Here is a 20712-nt window from a genome sequence, read left to right as displayed (position 1 = left end):
TACTTTCTGTACCTACTTAATTTGTTTCTCTGCTTCGTTTTCATTAAATTTATAACTGAGAATATTCGTTCGACATTAGTTGAGGAGTGTGGTAAAGATAATATACCTATAGAAAGCAAAAGAACTTAAGATATTAAACAACTCGGAATTGTCACTCAATTTAAGATTTTTGTCTTGTTGCCAAAATATTATACCACCATCTGAGAAAGTTTGAATTCCGCCATTCACTGTCTAATGCTTGTAAATTATTGCCCTGTATAAAATTATAAAATAAAAGTGCAACTTGAGTAATGCTGCATATTGCTCTAAAATTCTACAAATCACACTATGTACTGATATCCATCGGGTTTGTGAAGGATGCAGGATTTTATGAATTTTAACGCCACAAAGTTTGAAATTCTGCATACTCGGCAATTCTTTTAGGGCTAGAACCAAGATAATGATGTATATCTCTAGTAAGATCTTCCACAAACCTCGGCAATTTTTCACATGAATAAGATGCGCATAAATGAAATAAATGGCATGTGCATTTCATGACAAATAATGTGGGTATATCACGTTTTAATAACGTAATTAATGATTTTTTAGAGCCAAACCCTATTAAGTTATCCTTATATGGAATCTTGTTGTCATTCAAAAATATTACTACATGATTATATAATGACACTACATCAGTCACAGAAAGTTTAATAAGACAAACATATATATCCTGGATATTGTTATCGTCATTAACATATCTAACCACTAAAGATGAATGTTTTGTTGTACTCCTATCTGTTGATTCATCCACGTTCAGGGAAAATCTTTCTTCATAATTGTCTTCAGATGTCTTTGTCCGACTACATGCTAGTCCCTCGGCAATGTTTGAACCGTGACAATTTTTTTAAATTAAATTTGGGAGATGTTCCATTGCAGTAAATGGTAAATTATGTTCTGCAATAAATGCTGCCAAACATATTTTCGCTAAAACACGAATCCGTTTAATGTCCTGAAAAATATACTGTTTATAACTGTGTAGCAATAGACTTACATTTTTCTTTGTGAATATTTGAATTTGAATGTTTAATAATTAAGTCCTTTTCACTTTTTATATTAATGTCTTTATTACAACTTTTGATGCAAAACGCAAGTTCACCTTTGCTATTCTTTTTTAGCCACCCTACAAACTCTGGTAATCTTTCCCGTTCTTCTTTATACTTTTGGGAATATTTAATTTTTTCGCTATTTTCGGTTCAGTACTTTTACTCTCACTTGATGACATGTTTAATTTTGAATAAAAACCGAAAGATAACTATAATATCCTTTTCAAGACCGGCTAAATGGTTTTACACTACATAAATAGGGTATTCCCATATAGCAATAAGTACTTCCCCTCACAGTTAAACTTCTAGATTTGTTTTCATGGTGCAGGTAGGGAATTTCCCGAGGTAAGATTGCTGAATTTGTTGTTAAATGTAAAAGATGTAACATATTTTCTATAAGAACAGTATACCTACTTACATATATTACACAATTCAAAGAAAAATTAAAGTAGTACAAGTGATATAATAAAAATCACTGGATGAGGTCGCAAAATCCCTAGTTCTACCGGAAAATTGGTAGGGTTGGTTATTATTTGTGTGTTATTTGTTTTTAAAAATGTTGTTAAGTAAAAGAGTTTATTAATAAATTTAATTTAAAAAACCATACAAACATCTTAATAACTATAGATCTGGTGTCATCTGTGATCTAATTTTCTTGGTACTTCTTTCACTAGGTTTTGTCATCAAGTATTTTCCAAAAACTGTAAATTTTATATTGTCCAGTTGAAATTCAAACACAGAATCTGCTTTAATTAATACTAAAAAGAAGAAAACATATTGTAAATATTAAACAAATTGTAAATTTTGTAAAAAAAATTTATAAATACTTATATAAAATCAATATTAAACCCTCTTTTGTTTGTTTATTCCCTTATTTTTTGTGATATTTTAACTTTTCCCTCCTAACTTCTGTTCCACTAACAATTCAAAAACTCACAGAACTGCGCAATTTTCTCTCCTACATTAAATGTGGCATAACCATCAAATAATTCTTCTAAAACATCTGGTAGTCTGGTACATATATTTTCCTTCTTCCTTTTCAACAACTAAATATTCACTAACATAATGGTTGGCTCTCATTATTAATTGATCTTGGTAATAGTTAAAAATATAGACCAAGGAAAAAATCAATTTAGAGTAGTCTGTGCAATAGAAATTACACTGGTTTAGATTTTAGTCACTTGCACCATAGACATATTATAATACAAATAGACTGAGCACTGCAATGCAGACCCGTTCCCCCAGTAAGACAGAGAAAACTGATGCAAAGTGGTCTCTGCATCTCTTTCTAATGTTCTAGGTTTATCAACCATGCGACCTAAATGATCACATGGTCCATAAAGCTGGTTCACTAGAGAGAGATGCATGGACTGCTTTGCATCAGTTTTCTCTATCGCACTGGGGGGGAACAGGCTGGTATTGCAAACATCAGTTTATCTTATATTATATGTTTATGGATTTAATAAAAATTTTAATACAGTCTGTTTATAAATAACATTTATATTGTCAACGTTATAAATGTCACACTGACATTTATGATTAGTATAATCACTGAAATGCCAACTATCAGCATTTAAATGATAAATCTACAACCGACTTAATTACAATTTTTTTCAATGGTTTGTGAATATTCATCAATGGAGGCTATACACCTTCTAAATACAGCTGAATATACTGAAGCCATCAAATTTGCTGTCACATACATATCAATTAATACACACATATACAATATACAAAAATAAAACTAACTTACTTTTTAGCTTAGATTCTGCTGTAACTATCTGAAAGGTCATTTTAGTCTCTAAAACAATAGTACCTCTCATTCTTAATAAACTAGGAACTTTCGATCTGACTACAGTTATTTCAGCTCCAATTAATTCAGACTTTGCAACAATTACACTAAAAGCATTCCATTCTTGATCTATACAGCTTGGTGCTTTGCGATTTAAATCTAAGTTTTCCCTCATGTACGACCTCCACATGTCTCTTAGATTCTCTAACTGCTCATAGTCCCAACCCTCTCTGGGAACTTTAAGTAAATTAAGATCTTTTCGTTGTTTTCTAGTCAGGAAACTTTTTTTGCCTTTAAAACCAGTTTTTCTTTTTTCAAAGGAATGCTTTTCTAATAGAAAGTTCCATTTTAAATCGGCCGTTAGATTTTTGCTGTCTGAACTTGGTAAATTCTGTGACAAAAAGTGCTTTACATACTCCAGTGAATCATTAGTACTAACACTGGGTAACTGTATTATTTCATTTGGAAGATCGCTATGCAAGAGTTCTAAAAATAATTAATAATTAAAAATCATCTTCATGTAAAATGTGGTTTTTAAATACCTTTTAAATCAGTTCTATTCATCTTTTCATTGAGTGGGATTCTTCCAATATTCTACTTTACTTTTTGCAGCATTAAACAATTTGATTTGTTTGACTTTTTCAAAACATTGTAATTTGAGGTTAGGTGTTAGGTACTTCTTCTTCTTATTCTTTTTTTGGGCTATGCAGGTGTTAGGTATTTGATGGTTATTTGGTAAATGTCAAATTTTATGAATTCATGGAATTTATCATGTGCTCTTTGTCTTTCATATGTATAAGTAAAGAAAAGGCAAAAATAAATTTCGTATTTCTGTAAAATATTTTACTTATTGTAGTTTTACAGTTATCAAAATGTATCGATTAATTTGAATTTATTCATTTTTATTGGACTAGATGTAATAAATTACATATATTTTATGGAAATCATTGAATTTTTCACGGATAAGGATTTGGAGACACTACAAATGTCACTTTAAAGCTACAGGGGGAGTGTGTTGATTTGGCATTTTGTACTTGTAGTTTGTATTCAGTGGTTGGCTTTCTGCAATTTGCTTTCTTCTACTCTTACTTTCAAGTTTCAAGTCAGTACTTTTCCTCCCAGTTTGTTGGAAAGTTTGACCTACCTAATCAAGCAATATTGTTTTATAATGGATTCTAGCACAAAAGGTAAGAATACGAATTATTTTCATCATTGAAATATCGAAAAAAAAGATCAAAACAATTATGCATTTATTTAGATTAAATGCACCTGTCAAAATTTGCATATCATCCAACTTTAAAGTATTTTTTTGTCGCAAAATAAACATTTTAATGCCAAAACAAATAGTTCAAGGTTTTTTGGACGAAGAAATCTTGGGTAACTTTCGAAAAGAATTTTATGCGGACCAAAAGAATCTCCTAGCCCAAAATGTTTGCTCTAAAATAGATCCCTTTGAAGCGGCCCTTCGGAGAAAAACCCTTGAAGAAACACACCACGTTTTCAACCATAAGGTAAGGATCTGAATTGCACAAGATATTAATTTTAATTGATTAGTTTGGTTGCGGTTTGTTGAAAAACTTTCATTGCTCTGTTTGATGTGTTAATCAGCTGCCAAGTGTCTCTTTTTTTTAATATGATGACCTAGTGTTTTCCTCAAGTTTATGTGGGAGTTTGTTTATTGCTTTTTTATTGCTATAAATATATATTTTATCAAATGTTTGTAGAATAATAAAAAAATTGTAATTACAAATCTTAGATTTTTAATCCAACTGTCCATATTTGTTTTCAGTTTATATGTTAATCATTCAGAATATTTACACATAGGTATTGTAAAAAAATATAAGCAACTAATATTCAATATTAGATTTTTCAAGAATAGTACTCAAATCAATATATATTACTGTGTACTGGGAATAATTTTAAAGTCTCCACATAAAAAAGTTTAATATCGTTTATAAAACACATTGTTTCTTTTAGTAAAGGTACTATGTTCATTTCTCACAATTTACATTATATTTAATATAATAAAGCAATGCTTTTGAGATATTTCTTGTAATTGTTCTTCTTAATGTAATATACAGAGCCCTTGAAATTTTTGAAATTGAAAACATCAAAGTTAAAAAACTCTATTTTTAAGTGATTTATGTGGGATAAATCTAAGGTAATAAGTAGTAAGAGTATAAGTCAGATTTTGTTGATTCTGAGAATTTTTCTCCATCTGCTCTGTCATTGACTTCTCCGTACTTTCTGAAGAGTATAAGTAGTTAAAGCCATACTTTTTTGTACAACTCACATTGATCCTAAGATTATAAGTCACACCTTCGTATATGTGATACATATAAAGGGTACAAGTCAAGTTATACTGTTGGTATCGGTAGGTCATAGTGACGTATTGCTAGGACTTGTACTTTTGAGATTTGTTGCTCTCGTTGTTATCGTGCTTTGTAACTTCACTTTTTATGCCATGTTTTGATTTTACTTTTGAAAAACGTGTGAATTGATTTATTTGAAATACTTTTTATTACTTGTAATCAAGTGGTGATTGAAGATGTCTTCCTCTAGTGTTAACAACAGAACCCACAAAATTTTAGATTTGTTAAAGAAAAACGATACAGGAGCTCAAATTAATTATTAGTTATTAAATTATAAGTTAGTTATGCAAATTGGACTTATTATTAATATAACATACTATTAGTCTATGATGTAATAACTACATTACCTAGGTGACTCTCTTTAACATATTTTTTGTCCAATTTTCTGCGATCAAGATCCTAATTTTATACCGGATATCAGCGATACTGACAGTGAGGATTGTCTTACTGAGGTATTTCATCAAAGTCGTGATTCAACAAAAAGAGTGCGATCTAGTTCAACAAAAACATATTCTAAAAATGCTTTAAAGTTAACCGCTGAAAGAAAATATTCAAAAAAAAAGAAGATTAGAAAAATATACAAAACGGAATGCAGGTCTCAGTTGTGAGACGATAGAAGGTAAAGTAAAACCTGGAAGAAAAATGGTTGACCTGCAAAACTGCCGTTCCAAGTGCAAGGATAGTATCACTCCTGAAATCCAATCCAATATTTTTAAAGAGTAGTGAAGCTTAGGCAGTCGAGATAAGCGCTCAAATTATATTTCAAGTTTAGTTGAATCTAGTCAGCCCAAAGTCATGAGAAAACGGACCGATGATCCAGAAAAAGAAAAATTTCGACAATATACACATGCATTTCGCTTTAAATTTAATGGTAACAGAAAAAACGTTTGTCGAGGTTGCTTTATGAAGACCTTAGGTGAAACAAACATGTTTGTTACAATTGCAATTGAGGCTGGTTTAAGATCTACCTCAAGTATTGTGAAGCCCGACCAAAGAGGTAAGGACCCACCAGCTAACAAACTTTCTGTTGAGACGATTCAAGCTATTCGTAACTATATTAAATCTTTCCCAGCATACGAATCCCATTACACCCGAAAGCAAAGTACAAAAAAATACTTACCAGCCTTTCTGAACTTGACAAAAATGTATTCGTTATACAAGGAGCATGTAGACAAACCTGCCTGTAAAACTGTATATGAACGAGAATTCAATAAACTAAACATTTCCTTTAAAAGTCCTAAAGTAGATACCTGTCACAAATATGATACATTAGCAGTAAAAGAAAAGGTTGCCACAAACGAGGATGAACGACGGTGTATAAGGGAAGAAAAGAACAGTCACTTAAATGAAGCTGACTTTGCCTATACAATCAAAAGGGCTGACAAGACCGAAGCCAGAAAAGACAAAAACCAGAACAACACTAGATGTTATACTTTCATCTACAGCAGTGCCTTCCGACGCCTTATTTGAATTCGTCTGTGTCGTTTTATAAACGGCAGCTGTGGACGTTCAATCTTACTTTCCACGAAATGGTAACAGGCAATGTAACGTGCTACATGTGGCATGAAGCGGAAGGAAGAAGGGGAGCAAACCAGATCGCAACATGCATTTATAAGGAACTATCAAAACTTCCACAAGTAATAAAAAAAGGAGTTCTCCACTCTGATTCATGTGGAGGACAAAATAGAAATTCACACGTTACAGCTATATTTTTAACACTGCTCCAACACAACCCACAATTAGAGCAGGTCGACCACAAGTTTATTTTCAATGTGCACAGCCACCTGGAGTGCGACGTAGATCATGGAATGATCGAAAAACAAAAAAAAGCTGGAAATGCAAATTTCAGTACCTCACGATTGGTACCAACTAGTGAGAATAGTACGTAACAAAAAAAGTTTGCAGTAGTGGAATTATCTCACAAAGATTTTTTAAATTTTGCTGAATTGTATAAAAGCTCGTTGTCATTAAAAAAAAGACACACTTGGAGAGCCATTTAAATGGACCGATTTAAGATGGCCGAGATATTGTTCAAGCAACCCAAAAACTGTATTTTTTAAATGCTCTCCGAAAGAGGGAGGACATTTTCGACGTCTGGATTTGAAAAGAAGAAATTCAGATTTCCAATTGAAACCTGAGCCTTGCTATGTGTCGTCACTATCAATTGCGATAGAAAAAAAAAAAGAAAAACATAATGGATCTACTACCACTAATAACTCCTGATTTTCGCAGTTTTTATTTAAATTTGATGTGCAACGCATCAGTGAAAGCCAATTTGCCCGACTTAGATCTGGAAGAAGAGGACTAATCCAACAGGATCACTATTTTAATATCAATTTTTAATAATTTAAGGTTCGCTTAGTACAATAATGTAGGTATTTTCATTGAAATAAAATTTTTCTTTTCCAAAATAAATGAAATATAAATAACTATTTTGTATTTCCTCTTTTTATTTTACCTACCCATAACTCACACCTGAACTATATCAATCGATTGAAGCTGTAGTATTACAACAAACCTATGCTACCTAGTCTAGGAGTATAAGTCACTTGTGCACCTCATTCCTAACAGTACAAGTCAACTAATTAATTAAAAAATAATTATTATCAACTGAAACAGTTGTAAAGATAATATTTTGTGTTAGTTAAACAAAACATATGCAAAAAACTGTTCAAAAACTACATTAACAGAAGAAACCATCATCTCAAATATTTGAATTCGATTTCTGGAAAACACTGTTATTTGACTTATACTCTTACCACTTATCACCTTAGAAATAACAAATGGCATTTTCTAAGTTTGGAAGAAAGGAATCTAATAAAATATGTGTTCCAAGATATTCATGAGAGAAATGTGTGCACAGTTCCACAGTTAATGAAACTTTCATATTAGGTAGTGTTTTTGTAATTAAAGGTAACAAAACTATTAATAATCCAAAAATAGAGATCAGAAACCAGTTTTTATATATGAAGGCATAAAATATAATACTATTAATACATTCATGGGTTATGTTTTAAAAACAAAATATTTTACCAAAATATCTATTAACAGGAATCATAAGAAAAATAATTTTTGATACTGAAAAAGAAATGGGAAAAGTCTGTTGACAGAAAAATATGAAATTTTATGGAAGCTTTTAAAGGCAGTATGTGAACATAGAAGTGCAGGGTAAAAAATGTATTATTATGATGAAGTTTATTTAGTTAAACACAGCAAGAGACAGCAAAGAAAGTTTGGACAGTAAGACAGGATATGAATATTAAAACTTCAAAACAAAGGTTTTTGGAGGAATTTTAGAATTTTCGCTTTACTTAAAAGCACTTTCCAGCAAATTACACACACAAATGTAAAATATAACTTTTAAATTGAGTGATGTGAAAGTATTATAAGTACATAGAATGTGCTATTAAGGGAGTCACAACAAATACATGGCATAAATTTATTTAACCTGTTATGAAGCAATAAGACAAAATGTGGGACATAAACACATGCAGAAATTTTAATAGAACTAGTATCATTATTCCTGGTGAGGACAGAAGTTATAGACATATTGTCAATGTCTGACAAACATTCTGATTTGAACTAAATGAATTATTATCGAAAGAGTTACACTATTGAATAAAATCATTTAAAAAATGTAGAAAAATACCCTATTCCCCTTAATACTGTTAATTAATGTTTTAAGTTATATTAAATAATATGAATTAAAAAAGTTTCCCATAATATTTATTACAGTGTTTATACACCTTTATTTATACCATATCCTGTTCAGTTATATTGATTAAATATAAAACTTTTATATAGTGTTATAAACATCTTGTACGTGTGTATTTAGGATTTTAATGTCATAAGTTAAACAAGATAGGTATTTTTTTTTAAATACTGATAGCATTGTTTTTTCATTGCTTATCTATTATTTATTGAGCAATGCAAATCTGTAAATAAATAATAACATCTTTATGTAGATGAATGTCAATGAGTGACTATTATAAAAGATGCTGATAATACCTATGCACTTTTAACACAACTTTGTTTGTAGCAAACTTCTGTTGGTTATTTCTGTTTTCAACCAACACAGTCGTTCTGCCACGACTTGACATTTATTTCTTTATCAGCATGAGCTAATGATTTTCGTGCTACTGTCAAATTCGGCTTACAGTTTTAACATAAATGTGGAGGTTATTGGCTCTCGTCTTGACTGGGTCTTAATCAATAGTTGTTTGTTGACTTAGTACAAGTAATTGCATCTATCACAACACCTTTTTAATTACTATTAACAGGTGTTTTAAGTCAGTTATACCAATAACTGTTAATTTTAGTTTTATTGTTCAGAAAATAAGTTGGGGTAGGTGCAATGGGTTGTGTTATCTTATTGATGAATGTACCACATGGGTCATTAGGTAATTTCTTAATGAAGTTTTCAACAGTTAAATAAAAAAAATGTAGGATAGGGAATGGACTGGCCTGAAACCCCTGCTTTTCCTCCTATTGTCATTTTACTCTTTATTTTGGTTACTATATTAATCTATAAAATGTATAATAACATATGCTAATCATAAACATATATGAGACATTATGTTCAATAGTCAGTTGTATTTGGAAATAATTGCAAAAGATTTTCCACAATTTAAGCCGATATGTCTTTTTAAAATTGTGATTTATTTTCAAGGAAATATTTGATAAGAGCTGATATAAAAGTGAACAGTTTCAGAACAATGAACTATGTTGTTGTCTACACTCAATACAAATATAAAATCAAAACTGTATTCACTTCTTCAACATGATATTCTTTACCACAAAATACCCTACTAAAAGAGTACTATTTACAAACATGTGGTAGGAAATTAATATGTAAAAAAAAATATCAAAATAATGATAAGATTTTTCATTAAACGAAGTAAACAAATTTTAGTTATCTGGTTTTGAGTTTTGTTATGATTTGTGGCCTTTAAATCTAGACTAGAGAATATATTTTTATACATGTCATTTAATTTATATTTTGTTAATGGATTTAATGAAATAATTCAACGAATTCTGACAGGGAAAGTCAGTACAGTATGATACTGGGGGAAAACTAAGATAATTATTAATTTAGTAGAAACTTTGGATTATAAATGATATTCTAGTGAAGAAAATGGTTGATTCTATCTTTATCCGTATTTGCTATAAGTTTTAATTCATTAATTTTTCGTGCAGATGCTTGGTTAGCTTCAACATGAGTGGGAGCTTCTCACCTTTCGGCTCATAGTTTTGTGGTAAATTTGTTCTACGATTTTTAAATATAAGATTTATGTGTGTCGGCGTTCACCTTGATAGTTCCGTGGCTCAAGTTCCCTGGGTTTTTCGGAAGTGCAATAAACTCAGACTTCAGCCATTCTGTCGGTATTTCTCCAGAGTTGTATATATTGTTGAGTATCTATGTGATTATTGCTATTGATTCGTTGTCCATGAGTTTGAGTAGTTCTGACTGTATATTATCGGGACCTGCTGCGTTTATATCTTTAAGCTGTGCTATTTCAAATGAAGTTTCTGCTCCAATAATCTTGACCCATCATTTGCCTCCTCTTCTAGCTCAAGTGTGTTATTTCTTTGGTCTTCAAACAATTTCTCTAAGTATTCTCTCCACGTTTTTATTTTACTCTGTTTATCAAAGATGTTTACATCAGAATCAGTTAGATTTCCTTTCTGTCTTCGTCTTTAGTCCACCTGTGAGTTCTTTAACTTTGTTGTGTACATTGTAACTATCGTGTTTTGACTGTAGAATCTCAATTTCTTCACATCTTTCTATTGCTTCTTTTTCTTTTGCTTTTCTGATTGTTTCTTACTGTTATATTTATCACTTTATGGTCATATATGGCTTTTCTCCTTTCACCCATCAGCTCCAGGATCTCATCTGTTTTCCATTACTTTTTCTTGATTAATTTATTTTCTTTTAAGTGTTTTTCCTTTACATTTCGAATAATGTTTTTAACATGTTTGATCTTTTGTTCCTCATTCGCTTCGTCTCTAATCGCAATCACTTACTTGTTTAACATGGCTGGGACCTGAATTTTCATATTAAAGCCTTTCAGCATACACATATCGTATGCTTCTGATTCCTTTTTCTGTACTTTTTTGAGTTTTAATAGATACTAAAATGTAATCTATTTGATTTCTAATGATTCTATCGAATTTGCCTTGAGGGGATCTCCACATGTGCACATTTCGAGGTGGTAATTGGAAGAATGTGTTGGTGTCAACTAGATCTGAATCTTCTGAGAATTTTTCTAGTGTCTTATCTCTTAGCTCCAAACTTGGCCCCCCATTTCTCCCATAGGGATGAGCACTTCCTGTCTTGTAATTTTCTGTATGATTCTGTCAATTTCCTGATAAAACTGAATTACTTCTTACTCTTTTTGTCTGCAGTAGGAGAATAAACTTGCCTGGTGTTTATATTGATGGGGTTTGTACTTGTAGTAACATGACTCTCTCTGATATTGGTGTAAAGTTAATAATGCATTTGGCAACCTTGGGTGATACGATTACTCCGACTTCATATTCATGAGATCCATCATTTTTTCCCGAGTAGTATACCTTGTGATCTTCCACTTGTACTTCTCCAGAATCTGGCCATCTCAACTCTGCTATTCCGATGATTTCAATATGCATTCTCTTTATCTCCTGTACTTATTATATTTTAGAATTTTCCTGCCTCTTATAAGGTTTTGACATTCCATGTCATCATCATAAGTGGCTCGACAATCCCTTGTGGATCTTGGCCTGCTCACAAAGAATTCGCCACTCCTGTCGATTCCTGGAGACTTCCCTCCATCTTCTGACCCTTAGAATCTGTAGGTCTTCTTCCACGTCATCAATCCATTTCCTTCGTGGTTGTCCTCAGCTTCTTGTGCCCTCTGGTTTTGAAAATGTTAATCTCTTTGTGTATTCGTGATCTGACAACCTAGCAATGTGTCCAGCCCATCTGTCTCTGAACTTTAACGAATTTCACAATATCTGGATCGGTGGTATAACTGATATAGTTCAAAGTTGTATCTTCGACGCCATAGTTCATTTTCATTTACGGCCCCAAAAATCTTTCTAAGAATTTTTCTCTCAAAAATACCAAGAAGTCTTTCATCATTTTAAGAAAGGTCCACGTTTCAGCCCCATATATCAATAGCGGTGTTATTAAGGTCTTGTATATATTGAGCTTTACTGCACGTTTTATATTTTGATTTTTTAAATGTTTTGGAGACCGTGAACAGTTCTGTTTGCTATTGCTATGAAACTTTTTATTTCTTCGCTTGTCGTGTTTGTTGCGTTTACTAGCGATCCAAGATATGTTAATTCTTTGATAAAGGTATGGTTGTTAATTTGAATTCTCTGTTGGATATTCTGGGGGATTTTAGAAACCAACATATATTTGGTTTTTTCTCCGTTTACCACAAGTTCTAATTCACTTGCCGAGTCCGCAAGCCTTGTAAAACACAGCACCATGTCTCTCATACTTCTGTCCACTATAACTATATCGTCAGCCAATGCGAGAATTTGCGTGGATCTATTAAAAATAGTTACATTCATTCTAATATTTAATTATCTGATTGTCTTTTCTAAGGCAATATTAAAGAGGAGACACGCCAGCGCGTCCACTGTCTTAGACCATTATTAATGTCAAAGAACCTAGAGTTTTCTCCTTCAATTCTAACGCGTGAGCTTACGTTTTGCATTGTAGGTGGGTCAACTTAACTGACTTACGTGGGATTCTAAAGTCTATCATTGCATTATATAATGCAGTTCGTTTCACACTGCCATAGGCTGCTTTGAAGTCGACGAAGAGATGGTGTGTATCTATGTTATATTCTAGTGACTTTTCTAGAATCTGCCTATGTGCTTGAATTTAATGTGTAGTTGACTTTCCAGCAATAAATCCGCATTGATATTGACCAACAATATCCTTTCTAAAATGTTTAAGTCTTTCAAATAATACATTGCCGAAGATTTTATACGCAGATGCTAACAGAGTAATGCCTCTATAGTTCTTACACTCCAGTTGATCACCCTTTTTATGCAACGGACATATATTATTCCCTTTAGCCATTCTTCGGGTACCAATTCATTCTGCCATATAAATACTATTGGTTTATGGATTGTTGCAAAAAGTTGATCACCACCTTTTTTATACGTTTCCGAACAGATTTCATCGATTCCTGCGGCTTTATTGTTTTTGAGTTTTAGGATGGCATTTGACACTTCTTCTCTTGGGTCTTCACTGTGTAGTTGACGTTGTAGATTTTGTTGATTTTCTATGTTGTAACCTCTTTCAATATTGTTTATATTTAGATGTTCGCTGAAATGTTGTGCCCATCTGTTAAGATTTGAGTTTCTATCATGTAGACTTTCTTCGTTAGTGTCTTTACAAATTTTTAATCGTGGTTTAAATTCTCGACGGTTGTTATTTAAGTGTTTGTAGTATTTCCTCGTTTGGTTTTTATCGAATAAACTTTGTATCTCATTGAGAGTGTTCTGTTCATATTCCCTGTTCTTACGTCGATGGATACGTTTTTCCTCTCTTCTAAGACGTCTATACTCGTGCACAACCTGCGTCGATGTTTTTTTGGTATGCTGCATTCTTTCTATTTGTGGCCATTTCGCACTCATGATCAAACCAATGATTTCTTTTTTCTGACTTGGTTTTGCCCAATATTTCAACCGATTTCTGTAACACAATATCTCGTATATTTGCCCATAGTTGGTTAATGTCTTCTTCTAAGTTTTTTGTCCTTATTTGATCTTCTATTTGCTTTCTGTATACATTTGCAATGTCGGGATCTTTTAGTTATTAATGTCGATTTTTTCTCTCCTTCCGATCTCCTTTTTTAAATTGGATATTCTCTATTTAAATCGTGCTTTAACTAAATAGTGATCATTATCTATGCTTGCTTCTCTAAAAGACCTAACATCTAATAAGTTAGAGCAGTGTCTTGCATCGATGATTATATGATCTTTCGGTTAATCGTTAAAGTTCCCTTATGTATATCTTTATGGGGAAATCGTGTCCCCAGCTATTACCATGTTCTTAGACTTCGCAAAGTTTATGATTCTGAGACCGTTATCATTAGAGTCTACGTGTAGGCTCTCTTTTCCGATGATGGGCGAAAATATAATTCTCTCTTCCTACTTTGGCATTAAAGTCTCCTGCTATTTTTTTGATGTCATTTTTTGGGCACTCATCGTACTCTCGGTCTAGTACCTCATAGAATATGTCTTTTTCATCGTCCTCTTTTTCTTCCGTTGGAGCATAAACGCTAATAATGCTAATATTAGTTAATATTTGACATTCCATGTGCAGATCTTGATATCCAGATTCTTTCTGCATTTAAATTTATTATCTTTTAGTGTATCTACTCAAAACTGTAGTAATTTAAAAAGGTTACAGGAGGAGAAAAAATTGTCGACAAAGATTTTGTGGTGATAAGTGTTCGAAATTATGCCAAATTCAAAACTTCGTAGTTTAAGGCCAGGTTTCTTTACAAACCGTGTTTTTTAAATAAATTGTATTTATAGTTCAAAAGATATTTGAAAATCAAACTTTTTACGGGTGAAAGTACATACATTAAATTACTTGAAAACATTTTTTTGTCCTTTTTTTTTCAAAATGGCGGCTCTAAAAATGGTTGCCCAAACTCTTCCAATTTGTTAGTGAGTGTCATCATTTCTTGCAAACGAATCATTTCCTTTCATTTGATTTGTCTAAACGTATTACGGCTCATTACATTCCACAAGTTTAGACCTTTATCTTTTGACCAGCGGGTACATATCAATATGAGACCATGTAATAATATAACCGGATAATATAAGAATGCTAATAAATATTTTCAGTGGTGATATAGTCAATTTAAAATAATGACGATTGTTATCTTTTGCATACAATACTGAACGATGTTTGATAACATTGCTTAATAATTACGATTAATAATGCAGTAATCTCTTGCAATGTAAGTGCTGTTTTATCTTCCAATGATATCTCGGCTTTCTGATGTTTTTTTCTCTAAAATATGTACATTAAAATACATTATAATATATTTTATCACACCGCAGAATTTATAATTATTTCCTACAATGTAACACTTGTAAACGTTGATAAAACAGTATGTATGACTTGATTCAAATATTCAAAAACGAAACTAAATATATAACAAAAAATTCAATATTCAGTAGCAGTCGACAAAAAGCGACTTTACATCTTGACTCGCTTAGTCATAAAAATATCAAATCAAAACAAATAAGCACAAAAAACTAATAAACACATCCTGTCAATGTTGCGAATTAGCCCAGTATAGTTAAAAAAATATCGAAAAATTTTTCGCAGATATCTGAAGCTTTTAAGACATAGGTGGGGGTTACTAGATGACGAATAGATGAAAAAGTACTCTTATTTTTACCTTGCGTTTTTTTTAAACAATAATTTATGGTTACAATTGGAGTTTTTGTCTATAAGTTTTTTCCCTTATATTTTACATAAAAAATATTTATATCATTTTTTTTATATCAAGAATATCTTTATTTTCCCGTTTTTTAAATTAAAATTGATAAATAATTTACGGAGATATTTGCAAAAATGCAGTTTTTTTGCACTAATTAATAAATTTTATTAATTTTTTTATTAACAAAATAAAATGTTATTAATACATTTGAACATCGAGGAATTACCGTCTTTTAAATTTGTGCGAAATTTCCCCCGATCGGTCAAATAGTTTAAAAGTTATTTAATTTATTTATCCCTGAGGCTAAATATTTAAACTATTGATCTTGCTCTATTAATGATGCTAGACACATCTAGCCAATTTCATAGGATTCTTTAAGACTTAAACTATCTGAGAAGTTAAATGCATATTGCGTTTTCATCGAAATTATTTACAAAATAAACGTTTGAAAAAGGGGTATGTCTTTTTACTTATAAACAATTATAAAACAGACTTGTACGTACAACCATTGGAAAAAAACTCACATTTAAAAAAAACCTATGACCAATAGGAACGAAGTTAGGGACTATTTTTTAAAAAATCATATCTCCATCGTTTATAAACATTAAGAAGTAAAATTTGCACAAATTCTGAATGAAAATCTAAACTTTATATTGAAACTTATAGCTATAAAATTCATCCAATTTTTCGAAACTTACAGCCCTTCGAAACGAAGGCACTTTCGAAAGATCGACATAGGAAAGTGGAGGGGATAACTGTTTCAACTCCGTTTTTTTTTTCGAGATCGGAACTTCAAATTGAAACACGTAGGAAAAATTTACATTATCTCAGCTTTCATTGCAGCTAGAAGCCTCTTTTTTTAAATCTGTGGTAGCTCGTCGAATCCTTGGAAAAATTGAGTCCATTTGAAATTCACCGTAAAAACTTTCCTGAAATTTAATTTATAAAATATATAAGTACTATTACATCATTGACATAAAATAAAAAAAAATTAAAAAATATATGTTGATTTTCCGAGATTTCCAGAGGGGTGGGGTGAAAATTATGTCATCATTATTAATACTGCGACAGACTATTCCAGCCAAATTTAAAACAAAAGTAAGTTTTTACGGTGAATTTCAAATGGACTCAATTTTTCCGAGGTTTTCCATATTTCTCGGCCAGTGAAAACTATGTAGTTATTCATATTTCGACGAGCTACCCCAGATTAAAAAAGAGGTTTCTAGCTGCAATGGAAGCCGAGATAATGTAAATTTTTCCTACGTGTTTCAATTTGAAGTTACAATCTCAAAAAAAAACAGTTATCCCCTATGTCGATCTTTAGAAAGTACCTTCGTTTCGAAGGGCTGTAAGTTTTAGTATTAAGCTGTAAATTAAGAAGTAAAATTTGTGCAAATTTTACTTCTTAATGTGTATAAACAATTAAGATATGATTTTTTTAAAAATCGTCCCTAACTTCGTTCCTATTGGTCATAGAAGTTTTGTTTTAATTGTGAGTTTTTTTACCAGCTATCCAATGGTTGTACGTACAAGTCTGTAGATTGAAAAATATAGAAGTTATTACAATTGTTTATAAGTAAAAAACATACCCCTTTTTCAAACGTATATTTTGTAAATAATTTCGATGAAAACGCAAATATGCATTTAACTTCTCAGATACATAGTTTAAGTCTTAAAGAATCCTATGTAATTTGCTAGATGTGTCTAGAGCATCATTAATAGAGCAAGATCAATAGTTTAAATATTTAGCCTCAGGGATAAATAAATTAAATAACTTTTAAACTATTTGACCGATCGGGGGAAATTTGGCACACATTTAAAAGACAAATCGTCGATGTTTAAATGCATTAATAACATTTTATTTTGTTAATAAAAAATTAATAAAATTTATAAATTAGTGCAAAAAAACTGCTTTTTTGCAAATATCTCCGTAAATTATTTATCAATTTTAATTTAAAAAAAACGGAAAAATAAAGATATTCTTGATATAAAAAAAATGATATAAATATTGTTTATGTAAAATATAAGGGAAAAAACTTATAGACAAAAAATCAAATTGTAACCATAAATTATTATTTAAAAAAAAACGCAAGGTAAAAATACGAGTACTTTTTCATCCATTCGTCATCTAGTAACCCCCACCTATGTTTTAAAAACTTCAGACATCTGCGAAAAATTTTGCCGTGAAATCGATGATTTTTGCATAACCAGACTGGGCTAAATAGGTAACCTTTCGTTTGATTATCAATATAGAAATAATCTAATTTTGTAATAATTATTAAATATCGAAGTGTAAAGAACTATAAATATAATTCATTACGGTGCAAATAAAAAATATAACATGTAATGCGGTATTATTCACAATCGTGACAATAAACAATCCTTTTCTTGCTCAGCAATCTAGACTTTTACCATTAACAAAAGGATAATAATCTTACATTAAACACCTGTTCTTATCTATATAAAGACATAATACAAGGATATTTGTAATACACATTCAAGTATTCACATTCTGCAAATAATATGAAGGTCGTGGAATTGTTGACTTTGTTTTCTGCCAAAATGATTTCTTTGTAAATTAGTTTTTTTTTTGACGATAAAACGTATCCGTCGGTGTGCTCTTTTTTATATATCTACAAATCAAATTCGAAGATATATATATATATATATATATATATATATATATACAGGGCGTTTCATTAAGAATTATCCATATAGTATCTGGAGAAACCTTGGCACAAAATATGAAATTTTAACCTAAAGCACTTAAATAAAAATATTCTTCCTTAACCGAGATACGGAGTGTTTTATTACAAATATTCGAAAATGATTTTAGCCATTGTTTTAACAGCGATTTTAGCCATTGTTTTAATAGCGATTTTAGCCATTGTTTTAACAGCGAATTTAGCCATTGTTTTAACAGCTTCCAATATTTTTTTGTTCAAACTTGACAAACAGTTTACACTTACTTCTTAATTAGTGTAAAAAGATAAATTTCCGCTGTTACCAGAGGCGCGTTGTATGGATAGATACTTCCTTTTTCCCCTTACAATCTACGCCACTGTCGTATTAAGTATTTTAGCATGTTTTTTTTATTCTTCGTTGCTCTTTACATAAATATCATTTTTGCGTTTAAAGGTAATATAATATAATCTTATTTTTTTGCTTATTTTCACATTAGTGTCTTTATTAATTTAACCAAGTTGTTGATAAATTTTGTTAAAATTCTAATCGTAAATTTTCATGAATCTTTAATAGTTTTTATATTTTTTTAACTCTTGGAATTATGAAGTCACTCTTTCAGAAATTATCAACTTTACAAGTTGTAAGCTCATTTAAATTAAGTAGGCTGATGTCATTTATTTATGTTAAAACCGTCAAACCTATAATTGTAATTGAAAAGCGTAAGATGACTGAAATGCGGGATGTGGTTTGTGTTTATGCGCAATTAAATTATACAGGACGTCCTGCTGCTCAAAAATATCTACAATTATATCCTAACAGACGACAACCCCATTATAGGACTTAAGTATTAGCGACCGGTTAGTGATAACTGGTCAATTCCGTCCAAAGCGAGATCTGGGACGTCCAAAAATAATTACAGTGAATCAGGAGGATGATGTGTTAGTAAGAATTGCTAATGAACCCAAGTTAAGTGACAGATGTTTATCAGCAATAACTGGAATAAGCCATGCTTCAGTTTTCAGAATATTAAAAAAAGAATATTTAAGACCTTACTATTTTACTCCAATGCATAACTTGCTACCCACAGATCTTCTTCGACGAATGAAATTTGCACAAATTGTTATGGATAGGACAAATGCAAATAACAATTTCGTTAGCAATATTTTTTTTACTGATGAAGCCACTTTCACACTTAGAACCGTTTATAACTGGAGAAATTGTCACATCTGGGATTACGAAAATCCACATGCCGTCAGAGAACCACACTTTCAACATGAACTGAGAATAAATGCTTGGTGTGGAATTTATAAAAAACTTGCAACGGCCACCGTCTTGAACTTGCTTTTACTTGAACCAGAAATTTTATAATTTCTGGCTTTTTCTTTCCTGCTTCTTCGACTGCTACTGACGAGTGACGTGTTGAAAATAAAATTTTTAAAACGTTTTTATCTGCTTTACCTTGGTAACCAATTGCAACGCAGTTTTTATGCTTGAACGCTTTTGTTGAAAACAGGTCACTCCTCTTATTTTTCAAGGATTTTGGTATTTCTCTTCGAATTCTATTGACTGTTCCTACAATTGTTGTATTATTTCGTTAGAGCTCTTGAGCAAGATGGATAGAAGAAAAAAAATATCAGTTGTTACATTTCGTCCTTTTTTCAGGTAGTGTTTCATCAGCTTCAACACTACATGGTCTTTCATTTGAGGGACGAGTGTCATCTTTTCCTAAATATGGAAAACCATTGAGGATATATCGAGAATCTACATCTACAGCCAGCCAGAACTTGATTCCAAACTTATCGAGTTTGTTAGCCATCAATTATGTAAATCTGCACCTCGCCTTTGTTGAAAAAAGTTGTTCATCAATTGTTATGTTTTCGTTAGGTATAAAACATGATTGGCAATTTGAAATAAATCGCTCCCAAACCTCTGAAATTAGACAAAATTTATTGCCCTGAAGTCTCTGGCGTCTGGTTGACCGGATGTCAAAACGTATAAATCGCATTATTTGTAAAAATCTATCTCGAGACATTGTCTTTGAAAAAATTGGAGTTGCTCACTTTGTTGACCACAAGCTCTTCAGACTAGAACTGTTTTGCCCTAAAATTCCACGAGCACATAAAAGCCCAACAAACGCTTCAATTTGTTCTAGAGAAATTTTCCACTCTTCAGTTTGCAATTGTCGACAAGCTTCAACTTCTGTGCACCGTTTTATGTGTTTCAAAATATAATCGTCAATGAATAAGTGAAAAGCACTTGAAACAGATCCGACAGTCATTTTTGTTTTTGCATATATGATTTGGGTCCAGAAGGGTCCT

The 20712-nt window shown here is 31.3% G+C and overlaps 2 protein-coding genes across 2 annotated transcripts in view; one reads left to right on the top strand and one right to left on the bottom strand.

Annotated features, from left to right (window-relative positions):
* Nucleotides 1–1166: 1166 nt before the first annotated feature.
* On the bottom strand, nt 1167–3564 carry Pop4 (ribonuclease P/MRP subunit POP4). Its single transcript, XM_072525709.1, has 3 exons — nt 3417–3564; nt 2836–3360; nt 1167–1840 (listed from the first exon to the last, which is right to left on the bottom strand). Exons 1-3 carry the CDS (start codon nt 3436–3438, stop codon nt 1704–1706), a joined length of 684 nt encoding a protein of 227 aa, XP_072381810.1. The 5' UTR covers nt 3439–3564; the 3' UTR covers nt 1167–1703.
* A 322-nt stretch (nt 3565–3886) lies between these two features.
* Nucleotides 3887–20712, top strand: part of LOC140436675 (bleomycin hydrolase) — a 34939-nt gene continuing 18113 nt past the window's right edge. The window contains exons 1-2 of the mRNA XM_072525708.1: nt 3887–4061; nt 4222–4385. Of these exons, the coding sequence (XP_072381809.1) occupies nt 4043–4061; nt 4222–4385 (183 nt within the window). The 5' untranslated portion in view covers nt 3887–4042. The remainder of the gene's footprint in view (nt 4062–4221; nt 4386–20712) is intronic.

The sequence above is a fragment of the Diabrotica undecimpunctata genome, chromosome 3 (assembly GCF_040954645.1).
Source record: "Diabrotica undecimpunctata isolate CICGRU chromosome 3, icDiaUnde3, whole genome shotgun sequence".
Taxonomy (NCBI): domain Eukaryota; kingdom Metazoa; phylum Arthropoda; class Insecta; order Coleoptera; family Chrysomelidae; genus Diabrotica; species Diabrotica undecimpunctata.
Note: the sequence above shows the minus strand (reverse complement) of the source record. Positions and strands in the feature narration are given on the sequence as shown.